The sequence below is a fragment of the Mytilus californianus genome, unplaced genomic scaffold (assembly GCF_021869535.1).
Source record: "Mytilus californianus isolate M0D057914Y unplaced genomic scaffold, xbMytCali1.0.p SCAF_17, whole genome shotgun sequence".
Lineage (NCBI taxonomy): Eukaryota > Metazoa > Mollusca > Bivalvia > Mytilida > Mytilidae > Mytilus > Mytilus californianus.
In genome coordinates, this window is record NW_026262659.1 from 7137320 (window position 1) to 7156113 (window position 18794).

At 31.3% G+C, this 18794-nt stretch overlaps 1 protein-coding gene across 2 annotated transcripts; it reads left to right on the forward strand.

The window, feature by feature from the left end:
- Positions 1-206: 206 nt before the first annotated feature.
- On the forward strand, positions 207-18229 carry LOC127726312 (thyrotroph embryonic factor-like). Of its 2 annotated transcripts, none has more exons than XM_052233629.1 (5): positions 207-413; positions 6762-7088; positions 8056-8151; positions 12004-12086; positions 14975-18229. In XM_052233629.1, exons 1-5 carry the CDS (start codon positions 323-325, stop codon positions 15215-15217), a joined length of 840 nt encoding a protein of 279 aa, XP_052089589.1. In that variant the 5' UTR covers positions 207-322; the 3' UTR covers positions 15218-18229. The 2 variants fall into 2 exon arrangements, with proteins under 2 accessions (XP_052089589.1, XP_052089590.1); XM_052233630.1 differs by lacking the exon at positions 8056-8151 and adding an exon at positions 9772-9858 and having other exon boundaries at positions 208-413.
- The last annotated feature ends 565 nt before the right edge of the window (positions 18230-18794 follow it).

Sequence of the window (18794 nt, forward strand, 5' to 3'; positions counted from 1 at the left end):
AGAAGGAAACAAACTTTTGTCTTAATGATATATATAGAAAGTGTATCAGTGACTTATTGAAAAATGAAATACGTCAATATTGTCAGGAGCAAATAATCCTCAGTCCGATCCGTACCGTATTAAATCTATCCATTTTCCTTTTACCCTTCGCTCTAATCAAATTCGTTTTCATATACAGGTAACCAGTAGTTATTGACAAGTGCCCGTCTTGTGATTGGCTAAAGTCATTTTATTGCATGGTGTCAAATGTGTGTGGTCGGCTAACGTAAACAAGTATTCTAACATTTGGATTTCACAGTTTTAGATTTGAAAAGATAGAAAGATGTCACTTTTTGGATTAGGACACACAAGCTACAGTCTTAAGGAACTTCTAGAAAATCCAGTTCTCCAAAATCCGCCACAATTTAATAAAGGTAAGAGTAAATCAATTTCAGAGGCGAAGGTCACATTATGTGTTGTATAACAGTTTTTTTGCGATTCTACAAGAAAAACTTAAAAGGACGTATTGTACATATGTATATTTTTAAATCAATATATATAGCTTGCAACACAATTGTATCTATCGAAATACATTAAACAGACAAATATCGCTCGCTCAAAGAATTTTTGAATACATTCATGTCTCAATGATATAAATTTAATTGGCAACAAAAAACCATTAGATTTGGGGAAATATAACTGGGTAGAGATCTGTTGTATTTTGTGATCACACTGGTATACACAATATTGTTAAAATTTTTGGAGATAAATGATATATTGTGAGTGTTCTTTTATTTAAACCAGAAATGTAATTTAATATAGATATGATACAAATCCTTGATGATATGGATGGTTTTTCAAGCGAGACATGTTTGTCAGCTACAATCTTATTGAAGGACACAGCCCTGAGATAAGATGTGTCTGATAAACACCCTCAGGATTCCATCCTCAATCCAAAACACGTCTAACATACAGTACACACACACAGAATTTATTATTAAACTCCTGGATTCATTTCTGGGTGTCACTCCGTAAAACTAAAAAATTCCCAACTTCAGATAATTCTGAATGGGGACATTTAACTCTATATGTATTATATATGGAGGTTTTTATTACCAGTATCCCTTTAAAGTATTACAATGATATCTGTCATGTCTGTTGATATCAATAAAAAGGCATTTATCTACTATTTCGTTTAACATATATATTCTGTTTTTATCAGTAAAGAATTTTTGTTGAGCCTGCGACTTTCATCGCAACAGCGAGACATAGCGATCCTACATTTCGTCGTGGCAGCGTCCACAAATATTCACTCTGTGGTTAAAGTTTTTGAAATTTTAATAACTTTCTTAAACTATCCTGGATTTCTACCAAACTTGGACAGAAGCTTGTCTATGATCATAAGATAGTATCCAGAAGTAAATTTAGTAAAAAAATAAATCCTGTTTATCCGTATTTTACTTATAAATGGACTTAGTTTTTCTGCCAGTTAACATTACATTCACTCTGTGGTTCAAGTTTTAAAAATTTAAATAACTTTCTTAAACTATCCTGGATTTGTACCAAACTTGGACAGAAGCTTGTTTATGATCAAAAGCTTAGTATCTAGAAGGAAATTTTTTTTTTAAATTTATTTCCAGTTTTTCCGTATATTACTTATAAATGGACTTAGTTTTTCTTCCAGTTACAAATGTAATATTACATACAGTCTGCAGTTGAAGTTTTTAAAACATTTATTAGATTCATGAACCATCCTGGATTTTTACCAAACTTGGACAGAAGCTTCTTTAACAATCAAAAGATAGTATCTAGAGGAAAATTTTTTTATAATTTTTCCCCATTTTTGTTGAGCCTGCGACTTTTGAATTAAGGGATAAATCATCAAGCAATGTGAAAATTATCTTCTATATCATTTGTTCAATAAATTTATGTTTCAACTCTTTAATAAATCTATAGATTTGATTTTATACTGTATTCATTTTTTACAAGCATAATTTTTTTCATGCATTTCAAACGTTTTATTTCGTTAACTGTAATCTATTATGTGTATTCCCCTAGCACACTGAAAACATAGAGAACAGCAAAAGTAGGCAAGACACTGGGTTTCACGGAACCCTTACAAATTTTTTATGCCCCCGCCATAGCGGAGGGGGCATTAAGTTTTACCCTTGTCCATCCATACGTCTCAAAATTGGTTTCTGTTCTCTCACTTCAGTTTGCCTCAACCAAATGTTATGAAACTTATACACCATACTTATTAACACAAAACGCAGGTCAAGTTTGAATTTGGGTGGCATCACTTTTACCGTTCTAGAGTTATGCCCCTTTACAGATATAAAATAGCTGAATTTTTCGTTTCCATTCTCTTAACTTTAGTTTGTCTCAAGCAAATGTTATGAAACTTATACACAATGCTTATTACCACAAAACACAGATCAAGTTTGAATTTTGGTGGCGTCACTTTTACGGTTCTAGAGTTATACCCCTTTGCAAATGGAAAAATTGTTGAATTTTTCGTTTTCATTCTCTAACTTCAGTTTGCCTCAACCAAATGTTATGAAACTGTATACACAATACTTATTACCACAAAAATCAGATCAAGTACAAATTTGGGTAGCGTCACTTTTACAGTTCTTGAGTTATGTCCCTTTATAACGTTAAATGCAAGCGGGGCCATCATCCGTGTCCCATGGACACATTCATCATTTATTTAATTATTAAATACAAATGTACATGTACAACTTGTAAAATTGTAAGTTTTGGAATGAAACAAATTACAAAAAATATTTATTCCAAAGATTATGCACATTAATTTATATTTTCTACTAATTAAAATGTGTCAAGTTGAGTTTTTTATTTTGCATTTTCATATTCATTGTATATACTTACACTAAGATGTGTTAAATGAAATTGGATACACTGCATTTATCATGCTTTTCAATAATATATGATCAAATTGCTGAAAGACCCCCTCCTAAATTATTAAAACTATCATTCTGCATTGACCATAGTAAACTTGATACACCCATTCAGGCTTATGCCCTAAAGTGTATCTAATACATTTGTACATGTACATGCATCACGAGTGATCCAATATTTCTCTACTTCAGACATTAGAATTTTAACGTAGAGAGAGGAGAAATATCTCCGTATTTCATGAGGTGCCAGAAGGAAATTCAGAGCAAACCATTCAGGCTTATGCCCTAAAGTGTATCTTATACATTTGTACATGTACATGCATCACGAGTGATCCAATATTTCTTTACTTCAAACATTAGAATTTTAACGTAGAGAAAGGAGAAATATCTCCGTATTTCATGAGGTGCCAGAAGGAAATTCAGAGCAAATCATAAAGTTGAATTTTGACCTAAAAAAAACTGATATCAAAATAACCTTATGATCATTATAATAAGAAATAAGCAACTGGTTCTTGGAAATTATAACTTGTCTAAGAATAAGAAAAATTAATTTATAATAACATAATTTCTCATTTTTCTCATTTTTTATACGCCCGTTTACGGGACGTATTATGGTATACCGTTGTCCGTCTGTCCGTCCGTCGTCAACATGTCGGACATTAACTCAAAAATGCTTTAACCAATTTGCATCAAACTTTGGTGAATTGTTTATATCTATTGACTTGAGCTCCCTTTCGTTTTTTATAAAATTTAGATTATAGGTTTCCGAGTTATGGGGTTTTATTCATTAAAAAAAGGAGGATTTTCCAGTTTTCGGACAATAAGTCAAGAATGCTTTCACTAACTTGCAAGAAATTATGGTGAATTGTTTATATCTATTGACATGAGCTCCCTTTCGATTTTTATAAATTTTAGATTTTACGTTTCTGAGTTACAGGGTTTTTTTATCATAAGAAAAGGGGGGATTTTCCAGTTTTCGGGAAAAAACTCAAAAATGCTTTCAGCAATTCTTATGAAACTTTGGTGAATTGTTTGTATGTATTGATGTAAGCTCCCTTTAGAATTTTATAAATTTTACATTTTACATTTCTGAGTTATGGGGTTTTATTCAATAAAAAAGGGGTGATTTTCCAGTTTTCGGACAATAACTCAAAAATGCTGTCACCAATTCTCATGAAACTTTGGTGAACTGTTTATATCTATTGATGTAAGCTCCCTTTTTATTTTCATAAATCTCTAATATGACATTGAGAATTAATTGAACTTTATTTGTTTATATATATATATAGTCTGACAACAGATTTACTAAGAATTGCACAACAGCAAGAAATCTTTAATTGAATATAAATTCAATTCATATAACCAATTTCAAGATCTTTGACTACATTTATTCAGAAACCTATAATATGTCATATATTTAATTACAATCCAAATTCAGACCTGAATCAAGCTTGAATATTGTGTCCATTTTTGCCCCAACTGTTCAGGGTTGGACCTCTGCGGGCGTATCTAGCTGCGCTCAGCGAAGCAGTTTCTTGTAAGATGATATGAACAAATACAGTGAATGATAAATTCTACAGATTGAAATTAAACTTATTCATTGATATTAGACTGAGGATAAGCAGCTCTTATGGGTTCTGTAGCTCTAAGGGTTGTGTGGATTAGCATCTATTATGGTTCTGTGGATTAGTATAGCTCTTATGGTTTCTGTATAGCAGCAGCTCATTTGAGTTCTGTGGAACAGCAGCTTTTATGACTTCTGTGTATAAACAGCTCTTTTGAGTAATGTGAATCATCACCTCTAATGAGTTATGTGGATCAGCAACTCTTATGGGTTCTGTAGATCGGCAGCTCTAACAATTCTGTGGATCAAACTACTCTTTAGGGGTCTGTGGATATTATGGGTTCAGCTGGAGCAGCAGTTCTTATGGGTTTGGTGGATCAGCAGTTCTTATGGAATCTGTGGAACAGCAGCTCATATCGGTTCTGTGGATCAGCAGCTCTTATGAGTTCTGTGGATCAGCAGTTCTTATGGGTTTTGTGAATCATCAGCTCTTATGAATGGGGCAGCCCCGATATTCCGACACCCCATTAGTCCGAAACACCATTGGTTCAAAACCCCATCATTCCGACACCCCATTGGTCTGACACCCCAATAGTCCGACACCCTTATAGTCCGACATCGAATAATTGAATAAAGTTGATGGCATTAATACTAAAACTGTGTTTAGAACAAAAGGCCTTGTCCATCGACTGATCAAGAACAGTAAATGCAAGTTATCGAGGTAGGTTGGTTTACATGCATTAGTTAAAAAAGTACGATGTATTCACCCAAACAAAACATAGAATGATAGAGACGCGGACCTCATGTTTTGCATAACTAAAAAAACTGAGTATGAATTTCATTACTAGTACTGTAATGAACATATTGTCAAACTAAATTTTGTCGAATTACATGTTGATACTAGTACGTAACTGTATCTCTCCTGAAACAGAGAATAAAGAAAGTTTAAGCTCTAGTGAGTCTTTACTGATTACATGATTGTGTGTGTGTGATGCTGGCTTCATTGTACACAAATGCACAGGATGGACACATGTTTCTTGTTAAAATGCTAATAGTGCTTAGCTTGAACACATGAAGCACCCTTTTCTATATTATTAGACTTTTTGACAGCTAAAATGAAACATTAATATTAATGTCATTGTTTTGAGAAGAACTTCAGTTCGGTTTGGTTTGTCTTCAAGCACCAATATTTGAACTTGACATGCTTGAAGAGAGTTATTTATTTGAAGTTAATTCCTTGAACTCTTTAAGACAGTGGGATAATTGGTTAAAAAGTATCTGCCTTCCAAATAGAACTTTGTAAAGTTTAACATGTTCTGACATGCCAGAACTTACAATGCAATTTTCCCTATAATAAATTTTTAAAGGTACATAACTCTTTTTAAAAATAACTGATCAGCTTTGCATTTCAAACTAGTTCAAGACATTGCTGATACCTTTGATGTAGATTTTATAAAAAAAACTGAAATGACTTGTACACGTTAGAGTGCTCACGAGACCCGCGTACGCAAATTAAAAGAAATTTTATTTGGATATATACAATGCGAATAAATCAAGAAATTACAATCTTCTCACCAAAAAAATTTCATGATGTAATAATTTGGCATTGATTACAAAGTAAAAGCTTAATCATCAGTAATCGTGACGTGCCCCACATTTTCTTATCGGTATAAAGATACATCCACTAAATATTAAAGCTGCGTCAAAAGATAACAAAATTCTGCCGCAAAGACATGTAACCAATTTCAAGTTCTTTGACTACATTTGTTCAGAAACCTATAATATGTCAAATATTTAATTACAATCCAAATTCAGACCTGTATATATATCAAGCTTGAACATTGTGTCCATTTTTGCCCCAACTGTTCAGGGTTGGACCTCTGTGGGCATATCCAGCTGCGCTCAGCGAAGCAGTTTATTATCTTTTAGAATATCAATTTGGTGAATGTTTCAACTTCAGGACTTTTTTTATTGTCTGTACATGATGTTACTACCTATGTCCAATCCCCCCTTAGGACAGTCCAAATATAAGTAATATACATGTACTATCTATCATGTCAGTCGTAATATAAGTACACACATACTTACAATGGTCACTGATAAACAGTATGATAAGGTCAGGACTGTTAAACTGCATGGATAATAATAAATTAAACAAATATGTGCTACAGTTCATCAGTTATCAAATTTGGCATCACAATGTAGTTCAACTTTGATTTGAATTACATTGTTTTGTACTTGTAATAACAAAAATTTTGTACGTTAGTCATGTTACATGTAATACAAAATTGTATTTTCAGATGGAGGAAGTCTCAAGCCAAAGGAGAAGGGAAGTATGTCACCTACATTTGACCCAACGTCAGCATTTCTGGGTCCAAACTTATGGAGTAGTGCTGACTATACTGATGGGGACATAAGTTTAGAGTATATGGACTTAGATGAGTTTTTATCTGAGAATGGCATCCCTGTAGACCTCAATGAGGCCTCTAATGGTAGCAGTAGGTCTAAAGACAGCCAACTCTCTTCTCCCAAGGAGTCAGATTCTTCACCTACATCTACAGTCAACATAAAGGAGATTCAAAGTCCAGAAGAAGATGATTCAGATTCAGATGAGTCTATTGAAGAAGGTATTTAAATTAGTAACATTTGTGAACGTCATGTGACAGGAAAACATATCTTGAATGAATCTGGTCATGTGATTTTGCAGTTTAGCATTTGACATACAGTCTTATAAGGTATAAAGCTTGCTGCCTCCTTTCCTTAAAAATGCTTGCACATCAATATTGTATGAAAGGGTAGGTCATGTACATGTACACATAATTACTTCCAAACACAATGACAAAGTAACATGTACATGAACGTCCACATGAATTTAAAATTGATACATATACATTTCGGTAGACCCTGAAAGTGTCAGAAACAGACAAACGGGATATACAATAAGTAATGTGTATTTGTAACATGCTTAATGACCAACTGTGACAAAAAATATAGGATGCTATACATGTATAAATGTAATACTACATGTATTTAAGATAAATACAGACTGACAACAGAAGGGATATTAATTTAATTCATTTGTGATTTGTCTCTGATCTTCAGTTGCTTTAAGTGGTAGCTAATCTAAATCATTAGGATAACAGGCTAGCTTTGTTGGCACAACAGTCCCATTGTTGTTTAATCTCATCATAAATCATAGGTTTTACAATTGAAAGACTGGAAAAAATATATGAGAGAAACATGATGAACATAGTCATCTTTTGTTTGCATGGTGGATTTCAATATTTCTTCACTTAAAAAAGTTGAATTTAAGATTTTAACATTGGTTGCTATACAACTCCAACATGTCCAATGTTGAAAATCGAAAATAAAAATAACGAGTGGAAATATAAGAGTCTCTCACACCACAGTAGGAGAAACATTGTTATCATAGTCATATCTACAATGACATTTGTACTTTTCACACATAATATACAGGTATATATACATTTATTGATATAAATGGTTAAAAATCTACAGGCTGAAGAAAACAAACAAAATATTAAATCAATAAATCTGTTTCCATAGTAACACGTGATTTGCTGTGAATTTCAGAGACCATAAAAAAGGAAGATGTTGTAGAAAGTGCGTTAGATATAAACATTGAATTCAATGTCGCCGAACAAGATGTGATCTTATCAACGGTACCAGGTCAGTCTTATACTGAACCTTTACTCTTTCCTACATTGATTATCTGTAGCTAAAACAGTCCATAGAGTTGAAAGATATAGAAAGCTCAAAATACATACATATCTATATATACATACATGTACATGTGTTTATTTTAGTTTATTGTAAATATGGATTTTTTTTGTACATGTCGTATTTGCACATTTTGCAATTTAAAATGAACAAAGTTACTTTTAATTAATGTATTGATTAGCATACAGATTTGTTTATATTGACCAAATCTTTTAAATCTAAGTTGGATTGTTTTAGCTTTCACTTTTGATTTAGCTAGCAATAATGAAGGATTACCATCAAAGACAAAACTAAATAAATTAATTTAAATGATCCTTTCATTATTGTCAAATGATGACAATGTCTGAAAAAGAAACCATCTAGTACATTCATGTACATATGTAGTATTGATTTACTAATTAGGTGTCTTTGTGGATGACAATGGTCTTTAGACAATGGTCTTTAACAGCTGATAAACATGTATGACTGAGTTATCTAAAAGATTTTTTACGGCCAAAAATGAAACACTAGTGTTTACAGTTATTCTGTGAAAAAGGGGTTGGTTAGGGTATCACTTTTATTTTATTTTTTATTTATACCCCCGCTTTAAAAAAGGGGGGGTATACTGTTTTACCTCCGTCAGTCCATCCGTCCGTCCCATGAATATTTTCGTCCCATTTTTCTCTCGAACTACTTGACAAGGATTTCTGAAATTTGGTTTCAGGGTTTATATAACTACGTTACACAGTGTGATGCGTTTTCAGATTCATCACTCAACAACTTCCTGTTTACCGAAATATTTCGGCGGGGGTATCAGCAGTGAGCAGTAGCTCACAGTTTTATTTGTTTATCTTTTTGAGGGTTAAAAGTGATCCTACAATTACATTTGGCAATGTTTACCATACATTTTGTACCTTAATAGTTGAAAGAAGAATTCATAAATCTAATAAATATAGTAACAACAAAACCTTTGACTTGAGATAAAAATATTTATTATCAGAAGTGCTCAATCTTTTTATATGGATTATGAAATGGAGGAATTTTGTTCACATGCACAACTTGCAAGCCAAGAAAAATAACTCAATTATTCTTTTTTCCTAGTTCAGGGTTTGGTGGTAAAATATAGGGTCGATTGGGTAACTGTAAACCCAGATTTTGTTTTTGTTCGCCATAGCATTTTTTTTTTTTTTATTATAAATGTTTCTATGTACCGGTATTTATTAAAATTTATATCCTAAGATAGATTTACCAATGATCATGATGATGTCTAATGTAAGATAGATTTACCAATGATCATCATGATGTCTAATTTGAATTGATGTCATAATGTTTACCAGTCTGAAGTAGCCATGCATCTTTCTTTTTAAAAAGTACAAATGAAGCATAGGTTTAGAAAATCAATTTAAAAAGGTTTCTTTTTGAGGCATGTTTCTATTAGATTGAGTAACTTCACAAAGCAAGATGCCGTTTGATTCTGTGGAATTATACAATTAATGTATGATTCAGCAAAATGACATCTTGTCTGGTTGGAGGACAGCACGTTATTAGACTATAAAATTATGTTAACAAGATCATATTCCTATGTTGTAGTCATACAGAATGAAGAAAGGCGTTCCCCTGTAGTAGAAATAGATTTTAGCGTTGATGAGGGGGAACAAGAATTGGTCAATGTCCCAGGTAAAAATTTTATTGACCAATATACTGGTCAAAATATTTTGCCTGGAAAAAGAGGAAGTTAAGATATATAAATATGCAAAAACTTCCATACGACATAAAATTGAAAGGCATTAATAGTCAATTTGCCAATTACCGACTTGATTCTGTTAGTACAGACTTTTAACACTTGTTGTTTCCATTTGCCAAATGTAGACTGGTTTTAAACTGGACAAAATGGGCTGCTGCTCATTCATAATGAAATGATAGTGATACATGTATATGGCGTTTTAATTGAAAAATAACTTAATATCAGTAGCACATAATGTGACATTATACAAAAATAAGGATATGTGGTATGATGGCCAATGAGACAAATATCAACCGAAGTTCAAATGAAGTGGATCAAAGTAACTACATTACAGTCACCGTATTGATGAATTTGCTCTTTCAGTTAGCTATTAATTTTCAAAGAAAAATTATGCCCATCCTAATGGAAACAACTTGTAAAAATGGATCTCTAATTGCAGGGTCAATAAATGAATTGGCAAATTGACTATTGACAATTTTTCTAAGACTTACCATGATTACAAGATGGTAGATTTTTGTAATTTCTCCTTTCCACAATCGGCATCCCACTTGTGTCCTGAAATTTCCCTTTTCCACCAAGGACACCCCTTAACCTGTCAACTCAATATAACTTTATATATTTTGTAATTTCCCCTTTTCCACTGTGGGCATCCCACTCCTGTCAACCCAAATTTAACATAAGATTTTAATTTCTCATTGTCCAGTTTGGGCATCCCACTCATGTAATTTAAAATTTAACATTAGATTTTGTAATTCCCCCTTTTCAAACATAGGAGTCCTACTCCTGTCAACTTAAATTTAACTTTAGATTTTGTAATTTCCTCTTTTCTGCTGTAGGAATCCCACTCCTGTCGGCTCAAATTTAACTTTAGATTTTGTTATTTCATCTTTTCAACTGTGGGCATCCCAGTCCTGTCAACTTAAATTTAATATTACATGTATATATTTTGTAATTTCCCCTTTTCCACTGTGGGCATCCTACTCCTGTCAACCCAAATTTAACATAAAATTTTATTTCTCATTGTCCACTTTGGGCATCCCACTCATGTAATTTAAAATTTAACATTAAAATTTGTGATTTCCCCTTTTCAAACGTAGGAGTCCCACTCCTGTCAGCTGAAATTTAACTTTAGATTTTGTAATTTCCCCTTTTCCGCCGTGGGCATCCCACTCCTGTCAACTCAAATTTAACTTTAGATTTTGTTATTTCCCCTTTTCCACTGTTGGCATCCCAATCATAATTTAAAATGTAACATTAGATTTTGTAATTTCCCTTTTAAAGCGTAGGATTTCCACTCCTGTCAACTTAAATTTAACTTTAGATTTTGTATTTTCTCCTTTTCTACTGTAGGAATCCCACTCCTGTCAACTCAGTTTAACTTTATATATTTTGTAATTTCCCCTTTTCATCAATGGGCATCCCACTCCTGTTAACTCAAATTTAACATTAGATTTTGTAAATTTGCCTTTTCCACTGTGGGCATCCCACTTCTGTCAACTCAAATTTAACTTCAAATTTGTATTTTCCCCTTTTCCACCGTGGGCATCCCACTCCTGTTAACTCAAATTTAACTTAAGATTTTGTAATTTCTCCTTGTCTACTGTTGGCATCCCACTCCTGTCAACTTTGTAAATTTATCATTTATAGAGTTCAAAATAAGTGAACCCTTTTTTATAATGTACATTTTTAGAACATATTTATATTTAACATGTTTTAAGGATGTGAGAAATGAACTGTTGCATTTGTAAATTTTGTGACAAAAATGGATAAGAATTTGATATCAATGTATTTTAATTGTCTTTTACTTTGTCCATTCAACATCTCTAAAAACATCATACTATATAAAACATCATACTAACTTAAATATTTTGTGCATGACTTGATAACGTTCATATGATACAATAAAAGTACGGTTTTCAGCTTTATAACTTTAAGTTTTGACATGTTTTACATGTGAAGCAATATTATCAATATTATCAGTTACTAAGTACAAAATTAATATGTGTATAGATTTGAGCTGTTTACAAAAATCAATTTCAATAACTTTTAATATACATGTATATGTTGTATGATTTTAGGAGAAGAAACATTTGATCCAAAAGCAAGAAAATTTTCAGAAGATGAGCTTAAACCACAGCCAATGATTAAGAAATCACGAAAGGTGAGATAGCTTAAGATTTCTATTAATGTCCACACAGAATAGCTTAAGATTTCTATTAATGTCCACACAGAATAGCTTAAGATTTCTACTAATGTCCACACAGAATAGCTTAAGATTTCTATTAATGTCCACACAGAATAGCTTAAGATTTCTATTAATATCCACACAGAATAGCTTAAGATTTCTATTAATGTCCACACAGAATAGCTTAAGATTTCTATTAATGTCCACACAGAATAGCTTAAGATTTCTATTAATGTCCACACAGAATAGCTTAAGATTTCTATTAATGTCCACACAGAATAGCTTAAGATTTCTATTAATGTCCACACAGAATAGCTTAAGATTTCTGTAAATGTCCACACAGAATAGCTTAAGATTTCTACTAATGTCCACACAGAATAGCTTAAGATTTCTACTAATGTCCACACAGAATAGCTTAAGATTTCTATTAATGTCCACACAGAATAGCTTAAGATTTCTATTTATGTCCACACAGAATAGCTTAAGATTTCTATTAATGTCCACACAGAATAGCTTAAGATTTCTATTAATGTCCACACAGAATAGCTTAAGATTTCTATTAATGTCCACACAGAATAGCTTAAGATTTCTATTAATGTCCACACAGAATAGCTTAAGATTTCTATTAATGTCCACACAGAATAGCTTAAGATTTCTATTAATGTCCCCACAGAATAGCTCATGTTTTCTTTTAATCGATGGATAAACAGATAATTTCACTCCTCAGATGTCATACAACAATGGATGGTGTCAATACAAATATTGGACACAGTTTTCCAAGAAGTCATATGTTCATGAACCAACACATGACTTTCATATATCACAAAGAATGAATATATGTTATTCTCTGGTTGACCTAGTCATATGTTTCAAGGTCTGTAATGAAGGTCAAAGATCAACAGTACTACATTTCTCAAGAAGGAAAGAAACTGATATTTTCTGGTTCTTGTTTGATAAAAGAAAACATATCTGGAGCCGGTTTCACAAAAAAACTTACGACTAAGATTGGTCGTAAGTATACTGAATTGTTCATGACTTAACGATCAATCTTAGTCGTAAGTTTTTTTGTTAAACCAACTTTAGCACTTTAATACAAAATAGACTAGTCTTTAAGCAAGGATATACATCAAGATGATAAATGACTTGATTTTTACCCAAAATTACCATCAGATATTTCTTTGGGGATCAACTGATATACATTCTTATTACAATGACGCTTTTGTCATTATGATTAAACAGCTGTACATTGTCATAGCAACAGCTGATGACTCATACACAGTTATCCTAGTTACCACCTTATACAAAACATTGCTTGATAGAATGGTACACAGGTTTAAATATATCGTAGGAAATAAGTTTTCCTTGACATTCAATGATTTACATCAAATATAATTTTTGTCCAAGAAGTTGTACTGCAGTGAAATGGAATTTAGAGCAATGAATGCTAGATTATTGATTTGAGGGCCACTGATGAGTCTTGAGCATGTTGAGTCTACAAACCACATGTCTTACACACTAATACAAACCACATGCCTAACACACTTATACAAACCACATGTCTTACACACTAATACAAACCACATGTCTTACACACTAATACAAACCACATGTCTTACACAGTAATACAAAATACAAACAACATGTCTTACACACTAATACAAACCACATGTCTTACACACTAATACAAACCACATGTCTTACACAGTAATACAAAATACAAACAACATGTCTTACACACTAATACAAACCACATGTCTTACACACTAATACAAAATACAAACCACATGCCTAACACACTAATACAAACCACATGCCTAACACACTAATTATAAGATTTTTGTACCAAAATTATCTTATGGTATCTCTAGCACAATTTTAAAAGTACAGTAAAGACAAAAAGAGACTTAAAAAATCCCTGTTTAAAAGAAGAGTAACTCGCTTTATAATTCATGTTGTTCAAAATGCATCTATTTTGTTTATGATACAAATTCAAGTCGGAGAATTACTGATGAAAGGTGAAAAACTTGATTACATTTTTAAGGTTTATCTTGACTGTTTTAAACGTTTTCCTCATTTTTATATATATACATATTTTATACGCTTTAATGATTGACAATTTAATCAATATTCTGGTTGAAATAATTAAACCACTATCTAGAAGTGGTGGCTATCTATTGCAATCAAACTGTCCGTCCGACAGGTGTTTTCATCACACCTTTCTCATGTTTCTTGAGTCTACAATTATTTAACTATACACAAAAGGTATATGTTACCTGACATTTGTTAATCATGACACATACATTTCACACCTTGCAACAGGTTTAACTTTCTTTTCCGTCATTGATAATTATACTCCATGCATAAAGATGCATGCAAGATGGCTCTATTGAACATGTAGTGGGATTTGTTAGAATAAAATTACAAAATATCATAAACATTTACATATGAATGGTAGTAGCCATATTTACAGACCATTAATGAAATATTCAATGATGCGGCTAAAGAAATTCTACATGTTCTAAGAGATCAATTTTAAATTGCCTAAGAGAAATATATGAATAAAATATTGTTTAGGTACTTACTTTTATAACTTAGGGAATTTAACAAAAGCAAATATGGTCTGTAGTCAATTATGAGCCCATTTTCCACCAGTGACCAAAGGTTGTGTAAACAACTATTAGGCACAGTACTGTATTCAACAATGAGCAAAACCATATTGTAAGCTTGATAAAACCCCAACATAACAAAGTATGAAAAAAATCAAAAATTGACTATTATAACCAATCGGTGCATGGGAACAGTAAGGTAGATTCTCTCTGTTGATGCAGAGTCCTAATTGAATTTTATTTTATTTTTAATTTTAGGTGTTTGTTCCTGACGAACAAAAAGATGACAAATACTGGTGTCGTAGGAAGAAGAACAACGTAGCAGCTAAACGCTCAAGAGACGCGCGACGTGTGAAGGAAAATCAAATAGCCATGCGAGCATGTTACTTAGAGAAATGTAATAATACACTGACAGCCGAAGTTCAAAAACTCAAGAAAGAAAATGCACAGTTAAAGAAGTCTCTAGAAGATGCCCAGCAAAAACTGAATTCCACATCATGAAGACGTTTTAATACATTGATCATTAACTGCAGCAGACATTATCATGATTAATATTTCAATGGGCATTCCTGTTCAATGTTTAATTTCATATATTGAACAGATTGTATAATAGGCTAACAGTTCTTTGGTTAAAAAAAATATATGTCTGTTTTCTGCCTCCAGTAAATAGTGTTGGTCGGTTATTGTTCTTTTTTTTTTTGACATAATTTTTTTTTTTGCACAGCCAAATCTGAAAAATTACATGTTTTCTACAAATCTGATCAGGATTTACACAAATCGTTCGGTTATTGGCTTATGGAAGGTGGTTTATTTGTAATTTCCAATGTTATGACAACCTTCTTCACTTGATTCAAGTCAATCTTATTACAAATTTTACTGAATAATCCACCAGAAATAGGATTCAATGTCTACTGAAATGACTCAAAACTTTATTTCTTGAATAATATTTTGGAGAGGTAATAAAATCTTCAGGTTTCAGTTGGTTGAGAGGCAGGAAACACATATTTTGTTTGGCCTGACAGCTAGTATAGGTTAACAGTACTACCTTGATTGTATACCTTTCACCCTTAGTCATGCATCGTTATTGCCATTAATTTTCGAAAAAATGAACAAATCTGAAAAAGAGGCCAGATTAAGATTTAAATAAAATTCATTTCATAACTAATCTAATATTAACAATATTTCATATTTTAGGCTGTATAATAGGGCTTTGTTGACTTTGTAACTTGCTTTCAAAATCTGACACATTATTTGCAATTTTAGAACTATTTTGCTTTTTTTTTTTATATAAAAAAACGTGGAAATTTGATAGTCAAAATCTAGAATATAATAGGTCAAAAGTTTTATAGAGTATATTGTATTTATGTAATGTATTGTAAATTTATAAGTTAAGTGTAATGCTTATAAAGTAACTTGGTTCAGATTACATTCTTTAAAGGTTCCTTTTGTCAGAAGTTAGTGTACTGATTATAAGTTTACTTTGTTCAGACCTCATTATATTAGGTTATTTATTCCAATAATGAACACTTCAATAATCTGTCTATCCCCCTCACATTTGTTTTTCAGTTAAATTTTTAGAATGTATATCATTAATTTATATATTTAAATTAAATTTCCAAACATTTGGTATACACCCCCCTTTTTTTTCCTTTTTTATACAAAAATTGTCAGTAAGGAATTGAAAGAGAAGGTTATTACTGTAAAAGATTTTATTGAATCATTTACAAATTTTGAAATAAAAATCTCACTTCATTTCTTTTATTGTGGAATATAAAGTGTTGACATATACGGGTATTTTTTTTATATTTCATTTGAAAATCATGGACAGCTAGATTTTTTTTAGAAAGATTTTATATTGTTATATTTTATTTCTCTTAATTTAAGGAAATTATTATGACATTGCTTCCTATCATATATTTTAGATAGATTCCGTTAGACTTTTTTCTTTTCCTCTATTCCTATATGCCTGTTAGTTACCAAAAAGTACCAGAGCATAGAGATTTATCTATTAACCTGTTACCGTGGAAACTTATAGGAAAGTATCCTAAATATTTTAACAATGAATGTTTAATGTTTAATTGTATATAAAATTAATCTTTTTGTCTACATTTTCATTTATGTAAAAACATTTATGATTCATTATTTTTTCTTCATTTTCATCATGTCTTCATTGTAATTTTTTGTTATTTTATGACATAGTGTTCATTTTCTTACTGCCTAACACAATGTTTTCTTTCTTTATAACTATAGTCTATGGTTTAAATCATGAACTCATAACAAAAGAAATAATATTGAAACAGTTTTTCATTTGAGAATTTGTATAACTATTTGTTCTGAAGATAAAATTGGAGAAGCTATATATCTATGGGTTCTGAGAACATGAAAGTATTTAAATTCAGAAGTCTTCAGTGGTAGTTTATATATATGATTTGATCATTTTGAAGAAAAATTGAAAATAAAAATTAAAAAAAAAATTAAAAAAAATCGAAAATAAACTAAAAAAAATATAAAAAATTAAAAACAATATAAAAAAATATATAAAAAAAGAAAAAAGACTTAAAAAAAAAAAAAAGCAAGTGATATTTTGAAAAATAAAGCATGTACTTTTGTTAGCTTAAAGTTAGTAGAAGATAGATTTTTAAACTGTTTGTGATGTATTGAAAACAAATAAAGTTTGGTTAAGGTCTGGACTATTCAGGGCCTGTATAACATTGTAATCTCATATCTTGGTTGGATTGGACTGTTATTAAGTAACACAAATCTGAACACAAACTTTGGTTAATAGACTTGATCAGAAATACTGTTGCATGATGGGAAGGTTATCGTTGTTTAATGATCGGTTCAGACATCATTAACGAGGATGTTGAGAATACACACAATGTAAGACAAATGGTCAAAAGTTGATTTAGAAATTGTCAGTTATAGTTGAAAATAGTATTGTCATATTGATCTAGTGGAAATTTTTTATGCAAAGTTTACTAAACATGTAACGACAAATGACAAAAAAAAAAGAACAAACTTTTGAATAAGTGATAACTGTTAAGAAACTCTATATACAATTTAACTGACAAATGATGAATCAGATCAAAACTTGCAGTGATAAAAAAAATATATAAAAAATTGCTTCATGTGTTATTTCTGTACATATATATATATATAACGATGTGCATTTTTTAGCAATATGTAAGTGACAAAATTTAGAATATGATAGAACATGTCACACATTGATCATTAAAGACTGACAAAATTAAAGTTTCTCAGGTACAGCAGCCATTCAGCTAAATAATTCATTCTATTATTCATTTTATAAAAATATAAAGTGTAGTTTTCCATTCAGTGCAGAATTTAATAAAATTGACAAGTTGACTTCATAATTTAAACTTAAAAGATTTTGTTGTACTCACTGTAAATTCTGTTTAAAACATGCACTTGTTTTGTATTGTTAAGTTTTCAAAGTTGTATCTCCTATCTGTTGGCATTGTTAGTACATGTTAATAAATTTGTTTATTACTATTAATATTTAATTGTTAATTTGCTTCCCAAAAAATTCAGCAAATCAATCTATATGAAATTTGTAGTACTTTCCATGACCAAAATCAAATATATGAAATTTGTCGATTGAGAGAATTTATCTGGATAAAACTTCAACAGACACACACACAACCATTAGTTTGGAAACAATAATATTTATAAAACCATGGGAAGCTACAACCAAAAGAGTATTACAAATCAGCTATGGGCTACTTTGCTAGATTCAGCCTGAACTTCAGATTCTATAAAATTCACAAGCAATTTCCATCCTGCAAATGCTGACCATAGATAAACAATGAAACTAAGAGACGAGGAGCAATGTTATTGACACATTGCTCAAAATTAATGAACCATTTGAAAATGTGGCATCAGATGATTTAATGTTCCCTTTGTACCTGATCTACACATGTAACTATATATTTTTTATACGACCACAAAAAAATTTTAGTGGTCGTATATTGGTATGACGTTGGCGTCGTCGTCTGGCGTCTGGCGTCGTCCGAAGACACATTGGTTTTCGCACTCTAACTTTAGTTTAAGTGAATGG